Source organism: Marmota marmota, unplaced genomic scaffold (assembly GCF_001458135.2).
Source record: "Marmota marmota marmota unplaced genomic scaffold, marMar, whole genome shotgun sequence".
Lineage (NCBI taxonomy): Eukaryota > Metazoa > Chordata > Mammalia > Rodentia > Sciuridae > Marmota > Marmota marmota.
Genome location: NW_026000093.1, coordinates 4,340,167 through 4,367,578, shown reverse-complemented (window position 1 = coordinate 4,367,578; position 27,412 = coordinate 4,340,167). Strand labels below are relative to the sequence as shown.

General features: G+C 36.1%; 1 protein-coding gene across 2 annotated transcripts in view; it reads left to right on the top strand.

Moving 5' to 3' along the window:
* Pxdnl (peroxidasin like) overlaps window positions 1-24,078 on the top strand; it is a 488,149-nt gene extending 464,071 nt beyond the window's left edge. For both annotated transcript variants that reach the window (XM_048782891.1, XM_048782890.1), the window contains 4 exons: window positions 2,166-2,280; window positions 8,566-8,695; window positions 21,942-22,055; window positions 22,884-24,078. In XM_048782891.1, coding sequence (XP_048638848.1) covers window positions 2,166-2,280; window positions 8,566-8,695; window positions 21,942-22,055; window positions 22,884-23,015 — 491 coding nt within the window. In that variant the 3' untranslated portion in view covers window positions 23,016-24,078. The remainder of the gene's footprint in view (window positions 1-2,165; window positions 2,281-8,565; window positions 8,696-21,941; window positions 22,056-22,883) is intronic.
* Window positions 24,079-27,412: the final 3,334 nt, after the last annotated feature.

Below are 27,412 nucleotides of genomic sequence, written 5' to 3'. Positions count from 1 at the left end.
TCTACATTTTTTCCCATTTGAGGACTTGAAGGGGCAACATTTAGCTTATCTGGAAATGTTTTCCTGTACTGGGAGTATGCTTGTACATTGTTCAAAACCAGTAACCATAATTTATTTTCCCAAGAATACCTCATCTAATACCTTAATGTATATGTTCTCTGTAAATATTTATTGCTCAAACCCATTACTCTTCAGAAATAAAAGCAAAGTTTCATTATATGATTGTAATGTACTTTCTTTAGTTGTATCATATAAAATATTTTACTTACTTTTTTTATCACACCACACAAATCAGCAAATATTTGCACATTTTTGACTATTAATAAAGTATTGGTTGAAGTAACAGAGTAAAAATCATGGGAAACATAAATATATGGGTCCCTTGGTATAATTTTATATCCCTGGGTATAATTTTATCTAGAATATTTTGATTTTGTTGTTAGGAAAAAATAGCAAGATAAACATTTTCAATGGCACACTTTTGCCACAAGTTTTGTACCAGAGCTTCCCAGTTCATTTTCATTGCCACCATTCTGCCCCCTTATTGAATAATTGTTTTATCGATTCATGAAACTCTTTGCTTGTTCTCTTGCTCCATTAAAGTGACTCAGTCTTTGAAATAACCCTATCTTTCTGTTAAAGTTGCATTTACAGGGCTGGGATTGTGGTTTAGCGGTAGAGTGCTTGCCTAGCATGGGCGGGACCCGGGTTCAATTCTCAGCACCACATAAAAATAAAGGCATTGTGTTGTGTCCATCTACAAAACAAAACAAAACAAAAAATTCTCTCTCTCTCTCTGTCTCTCTTTTAAAAAAATTTTTTTAAAAAGTTGCATTTACAGAAATCTTTCATTCAATGATGGCAAAACAGATAATGATGTGACAATTCACTGTTGCACCTTAGTTTTTCACCTTGCCTTGGTTTTCCTCGGATGAATTGATTTTGGATTTTGCAAAGACAAAGGCTTATTCTACTGAAAACAGAGATACAACAAAACGTAGAAGTGAAAATAAAAAAGAAAATAACAACAGATGACCAATATGATAGTTACATCATTGCTACCATTTTTGAGTATTTTAATTCTGGTCTATTTTCAATGTCTTCATGACAGTGAGCCCATATTTTATTTCATATTTGTATGAAATTTTATTTTATTTTGCCTAATTTTATAGTGTTTACAGTTTATTGTGTTAACTCAAAATACTATCCTAAATTTGCTATCTATATTTACTTAATAATCTATCATAAGGCATATTCTTCTTGAATTTAATTTATATATGGTAAGTGAAGATTTGTGTTATCCTTACTATTTAATTAGAAATAATTTGCTAATTACCCAGTGCAAAAGACAGTAATATCTTCTTACCCTCCAATTTATACTGCCTAATGTAACATTTTAAATTTGATTACATATTTGGGGGTCTGTTTTTCCCACCAGTTTAAGGCTTTTACAAAAGTTTTATATAAAATCATTTTACTCTCTGTGAAAATAGATTCCTACAACATTCTTCTTTTTCAAAATATCTTAGTTTCCATTTCATCTGTTTTCAGATGAAACTCTAGTGAGCATTTTTTTTAAAAATTCACATTTATTTGCAAAATGTTTTTCATATCATGCTTATGTTTTTTATTGTGGTAAAAGCATAGGACAAAATTTACCATCTTACCATTTTGAAGTGTCTATACAGCAATCTTTACTATATGTTCATTAGTGCAATAGAGAGCATTTACAGTGCATATCTCAGTTGGTCATAGATGTGCATGAAACAATTTGAGGAACCTCAAAATTTAATCATCCCACCTACAATGCTTCTGCTCTTTTCCTCATTACGACAAGTCCTTAAAACGTACTGTGTAATCAATGCCCTTGCTACCATTCTGCATCACTTACTCTGTGGCTCCTCTATAGTGTTTGCAGATGGCCTTGTATCCTATTCTACCTGTTGCTGTGAAAGCAGATTCAGACACTTGCAAATGCAGCTGTTGTGACTGTGGGCCCTCAGCAAAGTTGCATTGACCAGAGAAAAATCTTTCTCGCTGTTGCTCTTGCTCTTGTTCCTTGCTCTCATTTGTGCATGCACACTTTGGCCATTAAAGAAGTAATCTAGATGAGCATCGGACTCCCCATCTCACAAATGCTATTGTGGATACTTATTTCCCCACAGACTGCAGGAGTAGAGGGCAACCTAGAGCATTCGCACCAGAATCTCGAAAGAAACGCTCTGCTCAACGCAGCTACTCTGGTAAGAAAAAGGTGGACCTAAGTGATCCGCTTAATAGGTATGTATAGAAATATCTCATTTTTATAGACTACTTATTATAGGCTTCCATTCTGCAACTTAATTTTTTTTTTATAGATACTACAGTTGGCTCATTTACATGTAAGACAAACTATATGAAAAGGCACAAACACAGATGAATTCCATATGTTTGAATTCCATTTCTTCTGGAGCAGTATATCCAGGAAATTTATCTCAGTAAAGTGAAGAAAACTTCATGGCATTGATATTATTTTTGACTCTTTATATCACATCATCAGTGTTGATAATTTTCAAATTTATTTTGAAAATATGAAACAGCAAATCGTAAGAAAGTGGATACTATTTATTGTTCAGTTGATTTTTTGTTCATGAACAGAGTATTGCAAGGAAGGCTTAATTCATGGCCAAGGTAAAATATTTTTTTTAATTCTTAAAAAATTGGGAAATAATCTTATTCTTTTAAAATCTCTTAGGACTTCTTTCCTTAAATTTATATACTGAGTTAATATGTAGTTATTCCTTTACAGAGTTTCTCTTCCTTATGTACTTGAATACTTGGAAAATAGCAAGTACATTGTACAATGATATGCCTAGTGGTTCTTTTTCGCCAAGTAAACTTTCAATAGGTGCTGGTGTAATTAAATAAAAAGAAACACTGCAATTCACAACTCCATGGACAAGGCAGTTTCTTTTTCTTGCAAGCAACTCTGGGTAGTGTCTGTTTTTCGTGGCTGGCTGCTAGGTGGGATTTTATTCACCTGTTAAATTTAAAATACACTGTTGGGTTCCATTTTCTCTACTGTATGAATTTGTGAAGTGTGTAGAAATGAGAAAGACACAGAGTCTGTCTTTTTGGGTTTAATGTCTAGGAAGACAGGTAGTCTGTGATATGGAGGATGAAGATTTTAGAATCAAGCACACTTAAGTTCGAATACTTTTCCACTGCTTGATAACTATACAAATGATGTCAAATTTCCAGGTCTGTTTCCTCTGCTGTTAAGTGGGCATGTAATACTTACTGTACATGGTTATTGTGTTAACGTGGAATATATATCTAAAGTAACCTAGTACTAATATAGTAATTAGCATAGTATAGTTATTCCATAAAACACAGAATAATAGTAAATGCTGTTATAACATTATATACTAAATATTCTTTTAAAGACAACAATATTATCTCATTGAAGGCATTCATATACAGGTATGAACCTGATCAAAATAATGAGTAACTCAGAACAATGAATGTTAGTTCTAACTGGGGACCTTGGATGGACTATATAGAGGAGATATCTCAAAGAATAAGCTAAGATTCTCATAGAATTTAAGGGAGTTCCTATCATTCCTGGAAAGAACAACGTAAGAAAAGTCAAAGGAAAGGAAAGTGAGAGGTGTGTTTGGAGAATGGTAAGGATGGTGATTAGTGAGTTTGGTATGTTTATGGATGGACAATTTTCTTGGAAGAACACTCTAAAAGAAGATCAAGGCAAAGAGTGGAGAGCCTTAAATCCCAGGATAAGGAAACAAAATTTACTCCAAGTGTTCCTGGAGCGAATTCTTGCAAGGTATTAGAATATTGACCAGGAGATGCAGCCCCTGTTAGAACCATCGTTAAATAATTAAAGGGTTGGAAAACAATCACTTTGCCCTTTAATTTGGCATTTTATTGTTTTTTTTTTAATTGACTCCAGCAGGTGGTGTGTTTCACTAGTGCACTCCAGCAGGTGGTATGTTTCATTAGAAATGAGTGTTGGACTCCCATTTTAGAAGGACAATCCCGTGTCTTATAAGATGTTAATGAGGGTCTGGCTCTTGTGTGATATGGATAATGACACGCATTACCTGCCTTCTGTCCTGGTTCACAGCCATGCCCAGGTTCTACCACAAAGATTTGTTCACTTGTTTTAGGATCAATGTTCTTTTCTAATTTCATCTGAACTCTTACGTCTCTGGGTGGCCTTACTAAAATTCTGTTTCTGTGTTTCCTCAATACTCAGCTAAATATTTGTTGGTTTCATTTTTTAGCTTTCTGCCAATCTTATGGTACTTTTACTTTCAGTTCAATTTATCATTTTTCAGTTTAGGATAACAAGGTAACAAGAGCTTTCTTTTGTCTTCTAGTGAAAGGGTACCATTGTTAAGGGTACCATTGTTGTTCAGACCAGAGGGGCTCAGATCCCCTTGATCAATATATACAGATCACTTAGGATGCAATTTCAGTTTGCTTTCTCTGTGTTCATCTTTCTTGTATTTTCTCTGTCCTTTTATCCTCATTTTTAAAAATTTCATCTTGATTACAATTCAAAATTTCCTTTCAACCCACTATTTAGGAATTAAAAATCAATTCACCTTGATAAATCTTACTATCTTCCCTTGGGATGGAACTCAAGCAATATGCTGAGTTTCATGTTTTCAATACAAAAGTGAAGTATAACAACATCCATAATGTCTGTTTTCTTTCTTTCTTCTCCTCCTTCTCCTCCTCCTCCTCTCCCTCCCCACCCTGCTTCTCCTCCTTGCAATAAACTTCCAAAGTAGTCTTTTTTTTTTTTGCTTCTGTGCTCTGCCTCCACATTGTCTAAAGCACAAATCTGACCATGTTCAAGACAACCTACTGTTGCCCATGAATGAAAAACAGTCTGCATAGTACTTAGAAGCCTGAGCATTTTTCTTTTTTTAAATCCTGATTTGCATCCCAGCTGAGCAATTTACCGGTGACACGCTGTGGGCATGTTAACAACCTTCTGAGCTGCAGTGTTCTCATCTGAGATGGAGGGCTAAAGTGTCTCCAAGCACTGTTGGGCATGTTGAGTGACAGGACAGGTTCTTCAGCATCGATAATCTTGCCTGGAATAGGGAAGGTGCTTATAGTGACTTGAAACAGGAGGTGGATAAAGGCTTGGTATTCTCTTCACACAGCTCTCCTGACTCGTTCTCAACTCCACCCTCAGGCAGAAGTCATCATCTTATTTATTTATCCATGAAAAAATTTTTGACAATAACAGTGATTTTAATTTTCATTCTATGTGAGTTTTTTTAGTATTTTCTATATTTTTTTCTGATCAAGAATCAACCAATGGAAACTACTTTTTAAAATAAAAGAATCAATTTTTCTTATGAATTTTGATGATTTTTTTATTCTATGCTTTTGTATTGGACATTTTTCTAAAATGAAATATGCAATTTTTATTAAGAGGAACCTATTAAAAAGAATATATTGAAAATATAAATGATTATTATAATTAAAAGTTCATTCTTATGAGTAAAGGTAATCTTTTCTCCCCATTTTTTGTTCAGAGTACAAGTGACTTTTTTCTCATAAGTAACCACATTCTAAAGTAGTATATAATCCTTTCTAGGGACAAAACATTTTTACTACATTTTAAATTTTATTTTAGTGTTGTAAAAATGCTTAAGATGAGAAAATGAGATCTTCCTGCCTACCTTTTTCCCCCCCTAGTACTGGGGACTCTCTATTACTGAGCTATATCCCCAACACTTTTTATTTTGATACAGGGTCTCACCAAGAGACTGGCCTTGAATTTTCAATCCTTCTGCCTCAACCTCCCTAGTAGCTAGGATTACAGGTGTTTGCCCCCACTTCATGCTTAGTCCTCATAAATTTTAAGTATTGCTTGTCTATTTATTTGTTAGTAGAAATTTAAGGTGTTTTAATATCTTTGTTAATGTGAATAAAGGTGCAATGAACCTGGGGGTACAGTTTCTCTTCAAGATCCTAATTTCACTATTTTTGGAAAAATACCCAGAAGTGAGATTTCTAGAACATATAATAGTGCTATTTTTGAAAACTTTTTAGGAACTTCTGTACTGTTTTCCACACTGGCTACACTATTCTACATTGCCACCAACAGTGTATAATACTCACCAATGATAGTAATTATTATTTTTTTAATATTAGTATCCTAACAGGTATTAGGTGATAGATACGTCATTGTGGTTCTAGAGGACATTATGTTAAGTGAAATAAACCAGTTGCAGAAAGATACTACATGATCCCATTTTCATGAGGTGTTTAAAACAGTCCAATTCACAGAAATAGAGAGTAGAATGGTGATTTCTAGGGTTTCAGGGGAAGAGGAAATGGGGATAATTGCTCAATAGGCTTAGAAGTTCAATTATGCAAGACAATAATTTCTAGAGATTTACTGCATAGCATAGAACTTACAGAAAAAAATATGGCATCATGCTCTTAGAAATACATTAAAAGAGACTGGGATTGTAGCTCAGTGGTACAGCGCTTGCCTAGCACGTGTGAGGCACTGGGTTTGATCCTCAGCACCACATATAAGTAAATAAAAGAAAAGCATCATGTCCATTCACAACTAAAAATTAAAAAAAAAGATAAGCAGGAATACATTAAGAGGCTAGATCTCATGTTAAATTCTTTTTTGTTGTTGTTGGTTCTTTTTAGTTATATATGACAACAGAATCCATTTTGACATAATATAAAGGCATGGAATATACGTTGTTCTACTTCTTCTTGTCCTTCCCTCTCCCCACCCCATGATTCCTTTCTGCTATTGTTCTTTTGGCCACTTACCCATAGGTTTTTTTTTTTTTAATTAATTTCCTTTGGATGTATACAATGATGAGATTCACTATGGTATATTCATATACATACATAAGGTATTAATCACAAAAGTGAAGGATAAAAGTTAAAATGAGCATGTACAAAAGAACATACAGAGATTTCTGGAGATGATGGATATATTTAGTGCCTTGATTCTAGTATTACAGTGTATACATCATTAAAATGAATTAAATATATAGAGCTTTAAATATTAATTATGCCTCAATAAATGTAAAAATGTAGTGCTATTGACTATAAGTACACTGTTGTTCTTATTAATCCTCTTGATACAGATATTTCTTGCTTGCTTACTGGTGTATTCTTTTCCCTGAGAATGTGAGAAACCTAATGGAAGGAAGCCCCTTATATTCTGTACCTACCTATCTTAGCACATGCACCCCACACTTAATCATATAATTTCAAATGCCATACAACATCTGGTCTTGCCCACACCAGCCACTCCATGTTCCCACATTTCATAGTTTGAGTCTTGGCTAGGTCTTCATACATTCACCCAGGTTTCTCTGTGATTAAGTTCCTTTTGATTAGACACTGAGGATTTACAGGAGAGAGCACTATACAAATAAAATGTGTCCAGTAATTTTTATTAATATTATACATCTTATTAATATTATAGTTATTAGCACTTTACACTTGGGCGCCTGCATTGATTTAAACAGCACTATAGTAGGAGCTGGGTTTTGTGGCCACTATTGATTCATGGTGCCTGTAGTTCACAGTAGGGAACACAAGAGTTGTCTAATGACCATCATGCTGCTGTTTGTAACTTCTCTTCTTTTTCAATGTTTCCCTATTGTAACTTCCCTAACCAATGTTAAGATCTGTAAAATATCTCTGATTTAGAAATTGTTTTTATAAGCTCATAGGATGTATTCTCTTTGGCAAGACATTTTCTCATTTAACAACAGAAGACGTATTTCAAATAGAACAAAGTGAAATGATTTTGAAAGTCACAATGGCTTCTCAGGCATTAAGTTTTAAAAACTAGAAAATAGTTGAAAACTTGAGACACAGATATCACATCTACTAAATCAAAGCCATAAAAACTGTTTTTTAACAATATGTCATATGCATAGATGTCGGGAACTTTCATTTCTATTTATCAATAAGATTTGCTGTGATTTTTGAGGATGTCAGTTAAGCTCTAAGAAACATTGTCAATTCACACAAAAACTTTTTGATTTTTTAAAAATTATCAACAGTACTAAGCTATTTTGTGTCTGGTTTGATATCCGATTTTTGTCATAGTATCCTTATTCTTAATTTAGTTCTTGCCATGAATTTATAATAGAGCAAGGATCTTTCCCACCTGGGTACTGTATAATATGTAATATCTAATTTGTCACAGCTTTTTCAATGTGTAAATTGAAATGAACAATTCATTAGCAAAAGACACACTTTGAGGTTTAAATAATATGTCAAATGTATACAAAATGCAACATGACATTCCCTTGATTTCATAAAAATCCCTATCATTTTAGATAAACTACATAAAGCAGATGTGATACTGGATTATCATTTTATATGCCATTTAATTTTAATTTCAAATTCCAGTCATACCTTTTTCTTTTAGGATTATACAGAACACCAATCACACTGCTTTGTATATTCAAAATGTCAAAGGAATATTTGTTGGTGTTTAAAAAACTTCCTGCGACTTTTATTTTCCAACATTTCATTTGTTTCTTAAAACAGGCAACAAGACAGCTTGAACGCGGATGACGATGCTACAATTGTGTTGCTTCTGGCCAAAACAAAGTTTTTCCAGGATTTCAGCAATTTTGCAGCAGAAATTCAGAAAACCATTACAGCTCTCAAAGAGCAGGTTTGTTTTCTCTGCCAAGTAACAAGTCCTTGTTGTGTGGATTGGAACAAGTAAACTTAAAAAAAAAATCTGTCTAACATTTTCAAAGTCTTAATGCAATATCAAGATAATAACTACATAGGTAAGGAGTCTTGTCATAGTCAGAGCTGCATCAGGGGGAGAAGAGGTAGGGGAAGCCCTCACCACCAAGATGCAGAATGCCTATTCCACCTAATACCAATGTCTTCAATGCACATGAATTTGGGTGGTCAGGAGCCCTGTGTTGTATTTCTGAATTCTTCACCAGCACATTTCTGAATAATTGAGTTTGGGTGCTCTCTTTATCTCTAGAAAATACAGATAATTTTCAGTGGCACAACATGTTATTTTCTTATCCCTTTTTTTTTTTTTTTTTGATGGAGTCAAGGAAGCTTCTAACGATTACTGGTTTTTCTGGCTTTCCTTTTCTTAAAAGTTATTTTTAAATTTCCCATACTCCTCTGCAATTTTGCTTCTTTTCTCAGTTGTTCTGGCTCCTGCTTTGATTTTTCCCTACAGTTTGGAATGAATCAGTAGAGGGATTTGGCTAGTATTAGGAATGGCAATCAAGATGTTTGCATTTAGAAATGCAAGCCTGGTTTCTTTCAAGGCACGGTTCCAAGCTCTCTGTTCCTTAGACATCAACATCAATGTGAGGCATACACTTTTCCTCACACTATCAAAAACCTTGGACGAGTATGTGGTGAGCCCAGGATTTGCTTTTTGGAAGTTCTGTTCTCACTCGTTGTCTTGGCAATACATTTAATCATTCAGACCTACTGTCCTTATCTGAACTTTGAGGGCTATTGTGAGGATCAAATGAAATTACACAGCAGAAGTATCGTAACTGTTCTTTTCTGGAGATGTGTCATTGCCCACTGGGTATGCTCCACCAATAGGCTGGCACTACAGTGCCAGGTGGGCTGTACCACATTCCACAATGGTGTGTGCACATCAGTGTCCGTCCTCTGATTGCGATGCCCCATTATTGACACATACCCAATGTGAACCTAAGCATAAATCTGAAGGAGGAGAGGCTTTGTTTATAAGAGGGCTAATATAAAATATTGTGGAATGGATGGAGTGGCCTAGGGCTCTGCATTTAGAAATCCTATTTGCAGAGAGTGATTATGTCAGAGAAGAGAGAAGGTAAAATAGAAGGAAGAGTTCTTGGTGTTAGGCTAGAGAAGGTGAGCCTAGTCATTTCAAAATTAGTCTGTCCATCTTTAGCAAACTCTTTTTCTGTAAATTTATTTTATGATTTGCAAACATAGGTAGACTCCATAAGCAACATTTCGGTCCAGTTTGGTCTATATATTGGTGGTGATAATTTTATTTTTCATACATGTAGGGTAGTGACTGAAAGCATTGATACCCAAAGACTGCATTAGATGACCTTTCTCAGTTCCAATAACATTCTGAATTCATACATATCTCTAAATAGATCAAAATTGAATGCTTTTACCCTTTAATACTCTGTCTCTTCCTTCCCATTGAAAATTTCTTAATAGTTGAGACTATTTCACTGAGGAATTTTCATTGATGCAAAGTAGTTCATGTCCAAAAATAACCAATTTCTTTGTGTCGGAGCAAAGTTAGCTCTGGATCTGTCAGGAGTCCAAGGTGTGTGACAGGTTAGTCAAGGTTAGAAAAGGGAGTAAGAAGATGCTATGATCTCTAATATGAGTCAGAGGATTACTTGAGTCCTGGCCAGGCAAAACAGGTGGGAAGAGGTTACAGTGCTTCACGGTGCCTTGTGCACATTGAATGTCAGAGAGAAGTTGTCCATCAGATTGGATATAAATGCGTAAGTAAACATGACATAACACCAGCAGTGAGAAACATTGACTGAAGCCAGAAATCAGCCCAGATCATCCAAAAGGAATTGGGAAAAATAAAGAGCTAAGAGTGGAAAGCAGAGATAAGCTGAGCTAATTTCTTGGGAGGCCCTCAGGTGTAACTACACTGGAGCCAGGCGAGTGCCCAAAGGTGGATGGGAACAATGAAGAGAGACTTTCTGGGGACAAAGGATCTTTTCAGATATAGCAAACTCTTAGGATTTTCAAATTTTGCATGTGCTTCTCATTTCTCATTTGCTGTATAAAGACATGAGTTGTAACAGCCCATGTTGAAAAGCTGGTTGTGAAAGTGAGCGTGTCAGATGGAAAAGGGCATTTCTGAATGTGCAGATGTGCAACTCTGTGGTTTTTCTATTACTCATTGGAGTGGATGCAATAAGTCCTGTGAAGAATTGTCTTTAAACAAATCTTTGTTTTATAAAAAATAAGCACAGAAATAGGTTTTGATGCAAGAAGTCAGGGAATTCACAACAGCCAGAGGAATAGCTGCTGGATTTGCAGGGCTCACTAGGAAGCCACAGCACATCTCTGAAATCTTTGCTGGATCCTCAAGTTCAGTCCTTGTGTAGGCATCTGCTGACAAATGTGCTTCAGAATCATAATGGCTTTTCCTTCTGAACCTTATATGAATGTCTCTCGTTGGTAGATTCTAACCCAGAACCCCAGAACCATGGAGGGAAGGATTAGCAATGATCCACTGAAATCTGTGGGCACGGTGGGTGCTTATGAAGAAAGCTGACAATAGAAAAACCTCTTTCTAGGGAAGATTATGTGTTTCACTGTGACTTGGTGTTTGGTTAGGTATTGTGAAAGACAAAATGCTTGTTCTGATTGTCAGGTTCTTAAAATTTATTTTTGATTGACACCTAAAAGCATACATATTGATGGGCTATAGTGATCATTTAATACATGTATACAATATATAATGATCAAGTAAGTGTAATTAACATTTTTATCTCCTCATTTATCATTTCATTTTCCTCTCTTCTTATTCTTTTAAAGATAAATAATAATTTTAACCTAAATTGATCACAATTATGTATAGAACATATAGATGTTCCTTGATTTATCATGGGGTTATAACCCAATAAATTCATCAGAAGTTCAAAATATCATAAATTGCAAATGTCCAACCTATCAAACATCATTAATTCACTGCAGAATATTGTTTCTTTCCTCTTAGAATGCTTGGGCTCACTGGGGAACTGCAGCTCCCTGCCCCTGCTCAGCATCATGAAGGAGGAAGATATCATGTATAGCTAGGCCAGGAAACATCAGAATTTAAAACAATGAAGTACAACTTTTGAATGAATATTGTTTGTACTCTATAGTAAAGTAAAAAAAAAAATGTAAGTTGAACCTGCATAAGTCAGGGGCCATTGATACACAAATAGATAATGGAGAGAGCTATGGAAATCATTAGGTTGACTACTAAAACTTATTGATCTAATTTAGATCCTTTTTTTTAAATTATGAAAGGCCAATATTAATAATAAGTCCAAGAAAGAAAAGAATGAGACCTATCTCAGAAAATCCAGCCCCATCACATTATTGAACATGTACATGAAGATGAATGAGAAAAAATGAACCTAAGTTATTTCAGAGGCTTTAAAAAAGAGAGTCAGGTAATGTTGTTACTAAAGTGACAATTATAGTAGGTGAAAGTAAGTTTTAAATGGTTATGAAATCTGTAAGAAACTGAAAAATGTCCAGTGTGGCTGCAGATCATCTGACCAAGAAAGGGAAAAAAAGGCATGAGATGGTTGGGTGGAAGAATTCTAAATGAGACCTCCTAGGACCATGTGGATGATGTTCTCCTGGGCTCCAAGTGAATGAGGGAGCTGTCAGGAGAATTTAGCACTGCTCTGGGTTTGCATTTAAGGAATGCAATCTGATGTTCCTATGAGAGTTGAACCAAGGAATATAAAAATAGCCTTAATAACCTGCTGTTGTCACCCAGGGGTGTGATGATATATGGATTACACTATGGTGATGATCTTAGAAAAAAGAAAAATGGACACTTTTTGGAGATGTAATTGTTTAGTGGTATAAGCAGGACCTGTTTACTTATGTGTCATTGCAATTCCACCTTAAAGCAAGGCTTCCACTCTAGCTGGGGTTTTTAGGATGAACCTCCTGAGAGTTCTCCTGTGCTATGGACAGAGGACAGTGAACTTCTTATACAAGGAGAGTCCTGAGGATGGGGGGGCACCTTCCTGAAAGAAGGCCTGGGACAATGAGAATAGTGAATGCACAGTTATTTTAGAAAGAGGAGCCCACCAAGATTTGAAAGAGGCAGTTACCTGAGAATATTTTAAAAGGCAACAAGAGGGTATTTATGCTTGTGAGGTCATCCTGGGATTATCAGGACACTGTAGGAGGCAAAGATACAGGCAGGGAATGATGTTTAGAAGCAGCCGTGCTAAATCAAACCCTAATGGTGGGCTGCTCCATGTTTCTTTCCTGTGCCTTCATTGGGCTGCATGTTGACTGTCAGAGAAGACAGTGTTAGAGGGCAATCAAAGAAGACAATTAAGTTCTCCAAGTGCAGTGTACTTAAGTTAGATATAAATACCCCAAAGAAACTTTGGGAATTAACAAATACATGGAAATTCAATGAAATGTTACTCATAATAAATCACAAGAGAAATGAGAATATTTTCTGAAGTGAGTGAAAATGAACCCCAAACACAGAAAACAGACGGATGGATGTAGTTAATTCAGTGCTTATGGGGAAAAAACATTAAAGGAAAAATATCTCTAATCAATAATCTACTATTTTCCATTAAGAAACATAGAAAGAGTGACCTAAACTGAAAACAAACAGAAAGAATTAAATATTACAGAGTGAATATTAATGAAATAGAAAACCGAAAGTATAAGAAAGTCAACAGAAACTAAATCTTATTCTTTGAAAAGATTAACAACAAAGTTGAGATACTTCAGTTAGATTGATAACGAGAAAATTCAAATTACTTAAATCAGGAACAAAGAAAGAAACATCACTACTGACATAATAAAAAAATGATTTTAACACTGTGAACCATTGTCTATGAACAAATGGAGATAACTTAGATAAAATGCATAAACTCCTATGAAGATGTGAACTACTAACATGAATTTAAGAAGAAATACAAAATATAAATAGACCTAAACAGCAGCTGATTGAATCAGTAAAACAAGAGACAACCAAACAAAACTTCACAAAGAGAAACCTAGACTGAATGAACCCAAATAGCTTCCTTGATGAATTCTTTCAGAAATTTGAACAAGTCTTAGCACCAGTACTTCACAAAGTCTCCCCAACAATGAGAGAGAGAGAGATAAAGATACTTTGAACTTTTTCTATGAGGCTGACATTATGCAAATACCCAGACCAAAGATATCAGAAAAAATCTACACACTTATACCTCTTATGAAAAAATCCTTGGCAAAATACTAGTCAACTGAATTCAGTGATTTATATGAAGGGTTTTGAACCTTGACTAAGAGGGATTCATCCCAGGAATTCAATACACCTGAAAAATCAATTAATTGAGCATACCATCTTAAGAGAACAAAAGACAAAACACCTAGTAAATTTGGAAAAATCATTTAATAGAATTAAATATCCTTTTGATATAAAAATAAAGGTAGAATAGAAGGGAATTTTTTCAACTTGATAGAAGCTATCTGAAAAAACCTCATGGAACATCATATTTAATGATAAAATATTGAATGTTTTCCTTCTAAAATCAGGAATAAGACAAAGATGTCAATTCTTGCCACTTCTACTCAAGAATGTATTATAGGTTTTAGCCATAGCAATTGGGCAAGAAAATTAAATGAAAGGCATCAAAATTAGAAAGGAAGAAGTAAAATCATCTTGAGTTATAGGTGATACGATCTTGTATGTAGAAAATTCTAAAATGTACCATTTTTATTTACCAATTTGAGTGTTATTATAATAGTTTATTAGACCTAAAAAACAAGTCTTTTATTATTGCGTGATACAAAGTTAATATACAGAAGCTAATTATATTTTTTTGCACTTGGAATAAGCAACCTGGAAAAAAAATTGAGACATTCCATTTATAATAGCATCAAAGCTAGGAAAATATTCAAGAATAAAACCAACAAAGAACTATAAAACTTTAATTATGCAACTCATAGAATGTAGTGGAAAGAAATTTAAAAAGACCTAAATAAATGAAAAAAACAGCCCATGTTCACTGATTGGAAGACTTACTATTGTTAAGATGTTAATAATCCCCAAGTACTCCCTAAGTGTGGAACACCACAATTACAGGTTAAAGTCCTAACTCCCAGTACTACAGAATGTGGATGCATTTGAAGATTGGGCCATTAGAAAAGGTAACTAAGTGAAAAATGAGGCTGTTAGGGTGGGCCCTATTCCAAGTTGGGTGGCAGAGGGGATTAAAGACATAGGACAGATGCTCAAGATGTGCCTACACAGAGGAAAATGTGATAAAATGCACTGTGTCAAGACATGCATGATGAGAGGTGTGCTTTCGCAAGCTGAGGAGAGGCTTCAGAGGAAAGTCACCTGCCTGAACCTTGATCTTGGACTTCTAGACTCTGGAACTTTGAGAAAACAAATTACTGTCGTTTGAACAACCAGCTCTGTAATATCAGTTTACGTCAGTCCTAGAAAATTAACACACCATTTTTTTGCAGAAATGGAAAAATGAATCCAAAGTTCTTATGCGATTACAAGGGACCCCAAAGAGCAAAATTGTTTATGTCCTAAAGTTCTTAGATTTTCTGCCAGTTTCTTCTTCTTTTTTTTTTTCTTTTTGCATTTCAGTTTGGGAAGTTATTGTTGATGTATCTTCATGTTAAGTGATTCTTTCCTTGACCATCCTGGATATGATGGTTAATTTTACATGTCAACCTGACTGAGGCATGGGATGGTCAGATATCTGATTAAAAATTGTTTTTGAGTGTGTTTGTGGGGGTGTTGCTGGAAGAGATTAGCATTTTAACAACCAAGTAAAGCAGATGGGCCTCCCAATATGGGTGAGCACTAACAAATCTGTTGAGTGTGCAAATAACATGCAGAAAAGAAGGATTCAGGAGATTTCTGCAGACTGTTTAAACTGGTACGTGGATCATCTCTTGGTTCTGGTTCTCGGGCTTCAGACCTGGTCTGGAATCTGCACAATTGTTTGTGTGGCTCTCAGGACTTCAAGTCAGATCACTGGCTTTTCTGGATCTCCAACTAATGGGACGTTTCAGTTTTCATAATCGTGGCAGCCAATACATTAAGGTAAATCCTTTATAATAGAGTGATAGGATTTGAAACATATACTATTGGTTTTCTTTCTCTAGAGCATCTTGACTTCACATCAAGTCTACCACTGGAGTCATATTGGTCGTGGTGTTTTATTATTTCTGGAATTGTCTTCTTATTATTTCTTAGCCCTTCCATCTATGTGCTTATCTTACCAATCTTTTCCTGCATGTTCTCTATTTTTCCCATTTTGGTCCTGAGCATATTAGTCATAGTAAATCCCTGCATGATAATTCCAACATCTGAGTTTGCTTCTGATATTCACTTTAAGTCATACAATGTCTTTTACTTTCTTTTGATCATGCCTTGTAAGTTTGGTTTAAAGCCAAGCATGATGTCTTGAGTGACGGAACTGCAGTAAATAGACCTTAGCTTTAGATTTGTATATTGGATAGACGACATGCTGCTCTGTTTAGTGCTTCATGTAGCTTTAGGTGTCATCATTTCTCTAGCATCCTTGTTTTTCTTTCCTCTGTTGACTTTGGCCTCCTGAGGCATCCTCTTGCTCATAGCTAGTCTGTGGCTTTCAGCTGTCTCTGCTGTAACACATGGTTATCATAGCTGGGTGTCCTGGCTAGGTGTGGGGGCAGGGGAGTACTATTTTGTCTTCTGGCTAAATCTTGGTTTCTTAATGGACCTGTTTGGGGGGCTGTCACCTTCACAAGTGTTTCTCCAGTGCTGTGACTTTCCCCCCTGACTGCATGGTCCCTGTCTGGGCCATTCCTAATCAATTTCATGGAAAAATTGACTTTTAGTTTCTATATTCACCATATGAGCCAGGAAGCCCAGGGATGAATGAAGTGAGTAAGAATTCCCTTCTCTTAGTTTGGACAAGGTGTTAGATCTCTGCCCTGGCAAATCCTTCCTCTTGGCATGTAGGTATTTCTTTCTTTTTTTTTTAATTGGCTGCTCAAAACATTACAATGATCTTGACATATCATATATCATACATTTGATTCAAATGGGGTATGAATTCTTATTTTTACCACATGTACAAATTGCAGGATCACGTTGGTTATACTTCTACATTTATACAAACTGCCATACTAGTGTCTGTTGTATTCTGCTGCCTTTCCTATCCCCTTCTTATCCCCCTCCCCTCCCCTCTCATCATCTCTCTCTACCCCATCTACTGTAACTCATTTTTCTCTCTTTTTTTCCCCCTTTCCCCTCACATCCTCTTATATGTAATTTTGTATAACAATGAGTTTCTTACAGAAAAGGCTCTGTGTGTGTTTCACAAAGGATGTTCCTTACCCTCCCCAAGCCAGGGCAATGGAAGAACGTTTGTTAGATACTTTCAATACAACCTCATGAAGTTCCTTTTAATAAAGCCTGTGAATGTGTGGGGCCCCATAAGACAGTAACTTCCAGCATTTTGTCTGGTTCACATGGGTTCTCACTCAGTCTTGAGCAATTTGGCAAAATTACCATTAAGTTGGTTTTACATTCTCCACAGATAGAGAACAAATAGATTAATTTATTGTTTACTTGCTTGTTATATATATAACACCAGCTCACTAGGGTGAATATAGAGACTGGCAACTACAGAGACTGTCAAGTCCATTCTGCAGTGTGGTCCCACAGGCTCAAAACCCAGAAGAATCAGTGCTGCAGATTGGAAGGTTGTCTTCTGGAGAATTCCCTCCTGCTTAGGAAGGCCAAACATTGGCTCCACTCAGGCCTCCAACTCATTGGGTAAGGCGCACTGACATTGCAAAGGGCAGTCTGCTTTACCCAAAGTTCACCAATTTAAATGCTAATCTCATCCACAAACATTCTCTCCACGTTGACACATACATAAAGCTGTCAGTGTTCCTATCAGATTGTGGCTTCAATACTCATCAGTCTGCTCAGTAAGCAGAATGTGGTTGCAATGTCTCTCTTCTTTTAAACATTTTTTTTAATATTTATTTTTTAGTTTTAGGTGGACACATATCTTTATGTGATGCTGAGGATTGAACCCAGTGCCTCAGGCATGCTAATGCTAGGCGATCACTCTACCACTGAGCCACAATCCCAGCCCTGCCATATCTCTTTTAATTTACTTGTCTTCTAAATTTCAGACGGTCGTTTACCCTCTGATCCTAGTTCTCCAAGAAAAAGTCACTGATTTTCAGTTTGTGCAATTTTTCTTGTAAGGATGAGAATAATGCCTCAACCTCCTTGGTTTATTCTTAACTCATTGTTACAGTTTAGATATTAGGATTTCCCCAAAAGCTCATGTGTGAGACAATGTAAAAAAGATTAAAGGTGAAATAATGGTTATGAGAGCCTTAATCTAATCAGTGCATTAATCCACTGACTGGGATTTACCGGGTAGTAACTGTAAGCAGGTAGAGTGTGGCAGGAGGCCATGGGTCATTAGGGGTGTGCCTTTGGGGTATATATTTTATCTTTATTGAGTAGAACTCTCTCTCTGCTTCTTGGTGGCCATGTCCTGGGCCACTGTCCTCCTCCCACACTCTTCCTCCCTGATATTCTGCCTTACCTCAGGCACAGAGCTATTGATGGACAGAGACCTCTGAAACTGTGAGACCCAAATAAACTTTTCGTCCTCTAATTGTTCTTATCAGTCTCTTGGTTATAGCAGTGAAAAAGCCGAATAAAACACTCATCATATTTCTGAAAACAGACAGATTTCTTCACTGTTTTATAACAAAGAGATGAGGAACAATGTCCAACCACGGCCTTGCATCTTGTAGGTGTGGGCCTGCAAATTTACAGGCTGTGTTCTCTTGTGAAACATCTGGAGACAGATCTTTTGTGCTCTGAATAAGCATATTGGGCTTTCAAATCTTGAGCCTTAGAGAGAGCGCTTTTGACTTTACAATTCAAGTTTATACACTAAGGATGCTTCTGTCCTTTCCATCTATCCCTTTTGAATTTTCTGTACAAAAGGTTTTCAGCAACATGAGTGGATCAATGAGAAAATCACAACTTTTTCATATCCACGTTCATGCAGCTATAGACAGATGCTTAAATGATTTCATCTAGAATATCAATGAAGAAAATAGCCTAGTAATTCTTGTTGTTTTGATTCGATTTCTGCTTTTATTATTGTTTCATCTGGCAGCATGGCCTAGATTAAACCATGAATTAGATAGGCCTGGAAAGCTATGCTGCAGTAATAATTCTAAATCTTAGTGATTCATATCAAGAAGGATTTATTTCTCAATCAAGTTTTATGCTTTTGGGAGTTTGTGTCTGTCCCCCACAGATTTTTCAGTGTAAAAATAAAAAAAAAAAATCCTCATCTGGTGTATGTTTTGCTTGCAGCAGAAGGAAATCAGCACTGCTGGGCCAGGTGGTCAGAACCTCTCCAGTCATGACTTACGCTAGTTCTGCTCATGTGCTAGTGGCCAGGGGAGTTAAAAAAAAAAAGCCAAGTCTGATGACATCAAGAGAGAAGTACACTTTTCCAGGGAGGGTGACCAGGAGGGGCCCACAGGGATAGGCCCACTAGAGAAGGCCACTGAATGTTATGGGAAAAACACTGCAGTCTAGCGCAATTTACTTCCAGGGTGGGAAACTCAAGTGGACCTCAGGAACAAATGACCATTTAATAGAACTGACCAAAATTCTGTCAAATATATTAGTATTTCTGTACATGTGATTTGAACAAACTGTAATTCAGGATTTTTTTTCATATCTTCATACATGTACTTTGGATAATGATGTCCATCACATTCCACCATCATTTCTAACCCCATGCACCCTCCCTTACCTTCCCACCCCTCTGCCCTATCTAGAGTTCGTCTATTCCTCCCATGCTCCCCCTCCCTACACCACTATGAATCAGGCTCCTTATTGTCAGAGAAAACATTTGGCATTTGGTTTTTAGGGATTGCTAACTTCACTTAGCATTATCTCCTCCAACTCCATCCATTTACCTGCAAATGCCATGATTTTATTCTCTCTTATTGCTGAGTAATATTCCATTGGGTATATATATATATATGCCACTGTTTTTTATCCATTCATCTATTGAAGGGCACCTATGTTGGCTCCCACAGTTAGCTATTGTGGATTGTGCTGCTGTAAACATTGATGTGGCTGTGTCCCTGTACTATGCTGATTTTAAGTCCTTTGGATATAGACTGAGGAGTGGGATAGCTGGGTCAAAGGGTGGTTCCATTTCTAATTTTCCAAGGAATCTCCATACTGCTTTCCATATTGGCTGCACCAATTTGCAGTGTAATTTGGGAGTTTTAGATGTCCATCAATGGACAAATAGATATAGAAAATGTTCTTTTATACACAGTGGAGTTTTATTCAGCCATAAAGAAAAATGAAATTATGTTCTTTGTGGAAAAAAATGGATGGAACTGGAAAACATTACGTTAAGTAAAATAAACCAGACCCAGAAACTCAAAGGTCGTATGTTTTTCCTCCAAATATAGTCATGCCCTGCTATACTGATGACTTCATTACATACATTTTGTGGGGAACTCAATTCAACCCATGACAATGCAGCCACAGTGCTTTGACAAGTCAATCAATATTCTTGGACTTGGTCTCTCTTAGTTTTGAAAAATCATATCATTCCATTGTTCCTAAAAACCTTGTTTAACTAAACATCTTTAATTTTTTCATATGTTATTACTCTTTTGCAATTTATTCTCTAGAATAATATCCTGTTGAATGTCACCATTATTTATGCACCTGATGAAAACTGGATCTTTGGCGCTACTGTGGATTCTTCGTTTTTCCTCTACCCCTGATCCAGCCAAGCACCTCTACCTGCTGAATGTCTCTTGTGACTTTTGCCTTCTCCTTCTTCTCTGGAGCATATTGGTCTCCTTGCCCTTTCCTCTGTTTTCAGTTACAAATCCCACCAGTTGATCCTCTGTATAGCCATAGTAGTGAATATGGTGGTGTTATTTCCTTCTCAGTGGGTAGTCAGTTAACTTACATCAGTTTTAGGATCTGCGTACTCCTCAAGTCTCAGTTCTCACCAAAATTTGCTTGTATTCCCCCCCCCCCCCCGCCTCCATCAGTTTTCATTCCTGAAAATACTGACCTGCTTGTGGTCTTGGTGGTTGGACACATAATTTTTCCATTTGTCGGAAGTGGCTTTTCTCTGAAATATTTGTTCTGTAATATTTGTCAGTTTTTTGCAGCTGACATAGTTTTTCTCATGGAAGGCATATTGTAATGTCTGCTCAGGCACTGTAACAAAATACCATGGGCTAAGTGGTGTAAAAAACAGAAATCGATTTCCTTGCATTTCTGGAGTCTAGAAATTCAAGGTCATGGTGCTGACTGTGGCTCTATCCTCTGAGGCCTCGTTTTTCAGCTCACTGATGTTCACCTTCTTACTGCACCTCCACATGGTCTTTCTTCTATGCAGACTCCTAGTGTCTTTTTCTTGTTTTATAAGAACTCTGGTAAAACTGAATTAAAGCCCCACCCTTACAACTAATTTAACCTTAATTATATCATGATAGGCCCCATCTCAGAATATTCATTGCAGGATTAGGACTTCACCCATGAATTTGGAGGGAACTCTTCAGTTCATATTTAGGGTCTCCTCTACCTTCCTGGGGTGGGCTTCCCCAAATCCATGTAAACCCTCATTATCTAACTGGCTTTTAGCTATTGTGTTGCTATTTCTACCAAATCATAAGCACCTTAAGAGCCTGAGTTTCTTGCTTTCATCCTTAAAACTTAGTGCACGTTTGTTAAATGAATGTAATACAGAACAGCTTGGTAACAAGGAAGAAATAAAATATTGATTTGTTGAATTGTTGTTTCTACTGAGATTTTTCTAAATATGTAACTTCACTTATTTGATGTGAAAATCCCTTTCTTTTAAAAAATGTACTTCTTCAAATCCTAGATCCGTGTTCAACATTCTTCCATGCATAGGAAACTGTTTATCAGTTTAGCTGCTGGATGATTCAAATGTATTAAGTTCTGGGGGAAAATGTGAAAGAGAAATAATGTGGGCTTTGAAGTTTCCTCTGCCTTCTAGGAGTGTGCTTTACAGAGTGGAGCATTTCATCCAGCCATGTTATTTATCAGCTTTGTTGCTCCTACTTGAATTCCCACTTTCCTCTCCTCTTCTTTTCAGATAAACAAGCTGGAGGCACGCCTAAAGCAGGGGGGATGCAGGGATGATAAAGGGACTCACAGGAGAGACCGGGAGCACTGGATGAAAGAAGACTGCATTAACTGTACCTGTGAGGTATGTGCTGCCAGAGGTCTTTCTATCATTTTCCTGCTTTACTTCTTCTTGCCAGCCAATTGAAATGCACCTGAAAAATTCAAAAACAGGGGAAAAAAATTCTTTTTTTGTGAGTAATTCAGGAATTTAAAAGAAAAAAAAAATGTACAGTATAGGGGATTGAGGTCAGGGCCGTGAAAATGCTACATAAGCACTCTACCACTGAGTTATGTTCTCAGACTGTTTAAGGCATATTTTTAGGATCAAGAGACTGGTGTAGGATTTTTGAGATTTCTGGTTATTTATATAAATGTGGCTATGATCTAATGAAGTGATTGCCAGACAGCATGTAGACCTTTCACATCTTCACTGACAGATGAGGGAGCAGGATCTAGGCAAGTGTAAGTCACTCATCCAAGGTCATGCAAGTCAACTGAAGCAGAAGGGGATTTCGAGTCATCTCGTTATTCTCGACTCAGATCACCAAAAACACTGCCCGAAAGAGCTGGTTAGATAATGAGTTCCTATAACAATATAAAAATGATTTATCATAGTATCCACCATTTTTTTCATGCCCTAAATTTGTTGTTTAGTTTGCTTTCTGAATAGAGCTAATTCCCACCAGCCCTCTGGAAATGCATGAACTTCCTTATGCATATCATGCTGTATAATACCAGAAGTCATGCATTATAGGGTTGTATTTCAGGACTTGCTTTTCATGCTGCAAATGTGCAGAAAGAAAGGATGAATAGGATACATGTGCAAATATTAGCTCAGACCCTGGGCACTTTTTATCATATTTAGATATTCAGTATTTCATTTCAAACTTCTTTTTTTTTAACTTTTCAGAGTGGCCAAGTCACGTGCATGGTGAAGAATTGTCCCTTGGCTCCATGTCTCAGTCCTGAATTGATGAAAGGAAGCTGTTGTCCAGTGTGCAGAGACCAAAGAATGCCAGCTGATGCCTCCAAGAAACACTAGCCAATATCTGCTCTTGAACCCTGAACAGAGAATTTCTCAGGAAGAGACACTTAGGAGTTCAACTTTTAACCTGTAGTCACATCCTTGATACGGAAACCACTGATTTAAGAACAAGCTAGTTCATTTAAACCTTAAACAAATTGAACGTCTTTTATCTTTTCATTTTCTAATGAGCTTTGGAATAATGCAAACCTAAAAAGGGTATAAAGGGCATAGGAATGATTTCATCTTAAGGAAATTTTCTGATTGTAAGCCATAGGTTTTTAAATATAAGGTAGAAAATAAAAGAATATCCTGTAATAATTTTTTAAAAAATATGAGTACTCTGGAAAGTACCCATCAAAATTCAGAGATTTCATCATCTGAAGGAATTTTGGGAGAATGAGTTTTGCATGTGGAGAAAAGAACTATGAAAAATCTGTGACAATGTTGTGATGCTCTTCTCCCCACCCAACTCTTTTCTTAGATCTACATCCTTGGCAGTTGGCAGATTTTGCTGGGGAGGTGCTTGTCTTAACTTTCATTAGTTTCTAACTTCTGAGACATTAGGGAAAAGTCAGTGAAAGAATATCATTATTTTAGGGAGCTTGTCAGTTTTGCATGTGGCTGGAAAACGCAAACTCTATGCGAGAGTGACTTCAAAGCAAAATTTCTCAGTATCTGCCTTTCTCTTACTTGTCATTATTACAAGTCATGAGGTGTCAACATTGAAATATAGCCAAGATTGAAATTCAGGCGCAATATGAATTTACTATCAGAAAAATTGAAAAGTGTTCTTGACTTTTACAAAAGGTGTTCCTATGGAATTCTCCTGATTTTGGTGCTATTACAGCATTTCATACAAAACCCCATAATATTCAGTAAATTATGTGATTTTCATTTACTATTAGAATTGAAAATATGACATAAAATGTGATGTGCACCCATATGTGGGGGTTGGATGCAGTTGTGGGTAGATAGCTTTAAATGAAACTTTGTGCCAAAACTTCACATAGTGTCCTGCCAAGACAGGATCCTCTCAGGGAGATAGCTTTACTGATTTCCAATCACAAAAGAAACTTTTTAAAACAGACATAATTTCCCCAAATTTAGAGTTATTATGCAACCTTCTTCTTGTGGTTTTAGTATCATGAGTGTAGGAAGATGTTTTGGAGTTTGATAAAATGAGTATTATAACTTAAACACATGTACTATCTTTTGCTTTCACATATATATTTGTATGTATATGTATTGGTGCTTGGGATTAAATCCAGGGCTTCACACATGCTAAGCACATGTTCTACCACTGAACTACACCCACAGCTTTATATTTAATGTGTCATTTTTAAAAGTCATATTGCACATGATAAAATTTTCAAATGTTTCCCAAGTTTATATCTATCTCTGCCCTCCATTTCTACAGTTCAAATATGATTACTCTTTTCAGTTTCAGGGTATGTGTATCTGTCTGTGTTGTGCATGTGCATGTTTCCATGTATATATTCTATGAAATACAAGCATTGACAGTGTTTCTTCCTTAGTAATTTTGTTTGTTATAAGTAAATTTAAAACATTGAAAACCCAAGTGAATTTGTTAACATTTTAATATATGACATTATGCTACAACATCTACTTGAGATAACATTTATTGTTTCTTATGTGTGATGATACTCTTCTGATCTGGGACAAAAGAATTGAGTAGATTTGACATCCTCTACTTTCACAGGAAGGTGTATATAAAGAATGAAAAACATTCCTGGGTTCACTCTTTTTCAGATTTCTTCTAATTTAGAAAAACAAAAGTTTTTAGCCAGGCTGTGTGATTGCATGAGAGGGTTCAAAACTGTCTCCTCTTCAGGAGGACTTTAATTACTTTCCTAGGCCCCCTGCACATAAATGACCATACTGCACATAGAACATCAGGACATGAAGTTGAAGGGGTACACACTACTTTTATTTGGGATTGGCAGTTGAAAATAGAGCACTTATCTCACAAATAATCTTTAACACTCAGGACAAATAACAGTATACAAGAAAAATGAGTGTTTCTATTGATTTATTTGTTTTCTAGAACTGCATTTATGGGTGAGGGCAAAGGTAGGGAAAATGGATTTTCTGGTAAAGACTTTTAAACCATTTTTAAAAGTTAGGTTTAACTGTGAAGTTAATGTCTACTCACTGAACTGTACTTACTACAACTATCCCAGGACCAATGCCATGTGTATACATTCTAAGCTTCTGTTTCAAATAAAATATAGTTCATTAGTAGGTCAAATCAAGTTCAAGGACAGCTCATATAGAAATCCTTTCTACCATGTTCAGAGAAATATGCCATATTAAAAGCCACATTTAGTTGAATGTCCTCAAAAGTTATTGGCATGGTAGAGCTTATGAAAAATTACATAAGATCTGTTTTATGAATATACAAAGTGAGAGATGATATAGAGACAAATGATTCTAAAAGCTGTATCTTAAATATAACGTTGTAACTCTACTTTTAGTCCTTGTGTGAGATAATTCCATGACTTTTGATATAAGCACCAGAAATGAGTCAATATTTAAATCTTCATTTCAAGTATAAAATAGGAAAAAAGGGTATGTAATGTTTCTCAACATTATGAGGGCACATATCCTTTTCTATTAATAAACTTTGTAAAAGAATGAGACAGGGTTTCGCGAAGTTGCCCGGGTTGGCTTTGAACTTGTAATATTCCTGCCTCAGTCTCCCAAGTTACTGAGATTACAGGTGTATACCTCCATGCCCAGCTAACTTAAAAAAATTAATTACACTTTTATTCGTGAGTGGGAAATGTACTATAAACTACTCATTCATTTTTTTTACCTGGCTACCCATCAGTCATACTTTGGTTAAAGGAGTCTTGAAAAAGCTTAATTCTACGTGTGTGAATATATCTGATATGTTGAGAATAAATGAAGTTTTCTCAAGGAAGAATCTACCAGGATCTTTGTCTACCAAGAATGCATTTAGTGACCTCCGGAGGAGGGGACATGTGGTGTAGTGCAGAGCCCAGACCTCAGTCTCGAGATCTTAGGATGTTGTTTCTAGAACTAAGAGGAGCTAGAATGAAAATATTTTTCTTATTGAGAATTACTAGTGAATTTTTAATTTGTAGAAATTCTAGTTGTGTTCCAATTTTAGATAAATAACATCAGGATCAACAATTCAAGTCAAGGCCACATAAGCTGAGACAGCTTACTGGAATGAAGCAGTTAACACCATTAACATTAAACAGGGATGAGAGGTGGGAGGGAAAGGGAGAGAGAAGGGAAATTGCATGGTAATAGAAGGAGACCCTCAGGGTTATACAGTGGAGGAGGTAGAGAGAGAGGAGGGGAGGGGAGGGGAGAGGTGGGGAGGGGGGAGGGTGGAGGATGGGAAAGGCAGCGGAGCACAACAGACACTAGTATGGCAATTTGTAAATCAATGGATGTGTAACTGATGTGATTCTGCAATCTGTGTATGGGGTGAAGGTGGGAGTTCATAACCCACTTGAATCAAAGTGTGGAATATGATATGTCAAGAAATTTGTAATGTTTTGAACAACCCACAATAAAAAATTAAAAAAAAAAGAATTTGAGATAATAGAATATTATAAAAGAAACTACAATATTCAAACTTTAAAGTTGCAAAGAGATGAGAGGAGGGAGGGAGCCAGAGTAAAGCAGTCTACAACAAATTTTAAAGAGATGTGAAAAAAAGGAACATCTAAAAAAGAAAATTAAAACCAATAATATATAAGTTGATTCAGGCAGAAGATTTAAATAATATTAAAGAGAATTTTAAAAATGTAACATAGATGTATGAAATATGCAGAATATAAAGTGGTATCACAAAGAAAGAAAATACTATTACAGTAAAATAATAAATTTCATACTGTTTTTAAATAAGGGAAAACTATAGAGATGAAAATATAACAACAATGTGAGATATTCAGAGTTTAACAATTCTAAAGTCATATTTTGGTAAGGAAAAGGATCTTACACCATGTCCCAGCATTGTGTGCTCTTTGTGTGCAGTAGCCAAGAACCATCTTGAGAAGGAAACTATTGTCCAAATTTAGACAACTCTAGGAATCAGAAATAGCTGCATATTTCTGTGACCCCACTGACATCCTACAACAGGGGTTTGGGGGTAACTAACTCAGAAACTTAATTTGGCCCAGTAGAGTGACATAGATGAAAGTCCAATGGGTGCTCTGTACTATTGGAAACAGGTATGACATGGAAGTGAATGGGGGAGTACCACCCTCAAGATCCAAGGGTTCAGTAATAGACTCCAATACAATAGTAGTGGGGATTTAGTACCCCACTTTTATCAGTATACACACCGTCCTAATAAAAAGTCAATAAAGAAACCAGATACGTCAGAAAAATATCAAATGGATTTAATATTTACA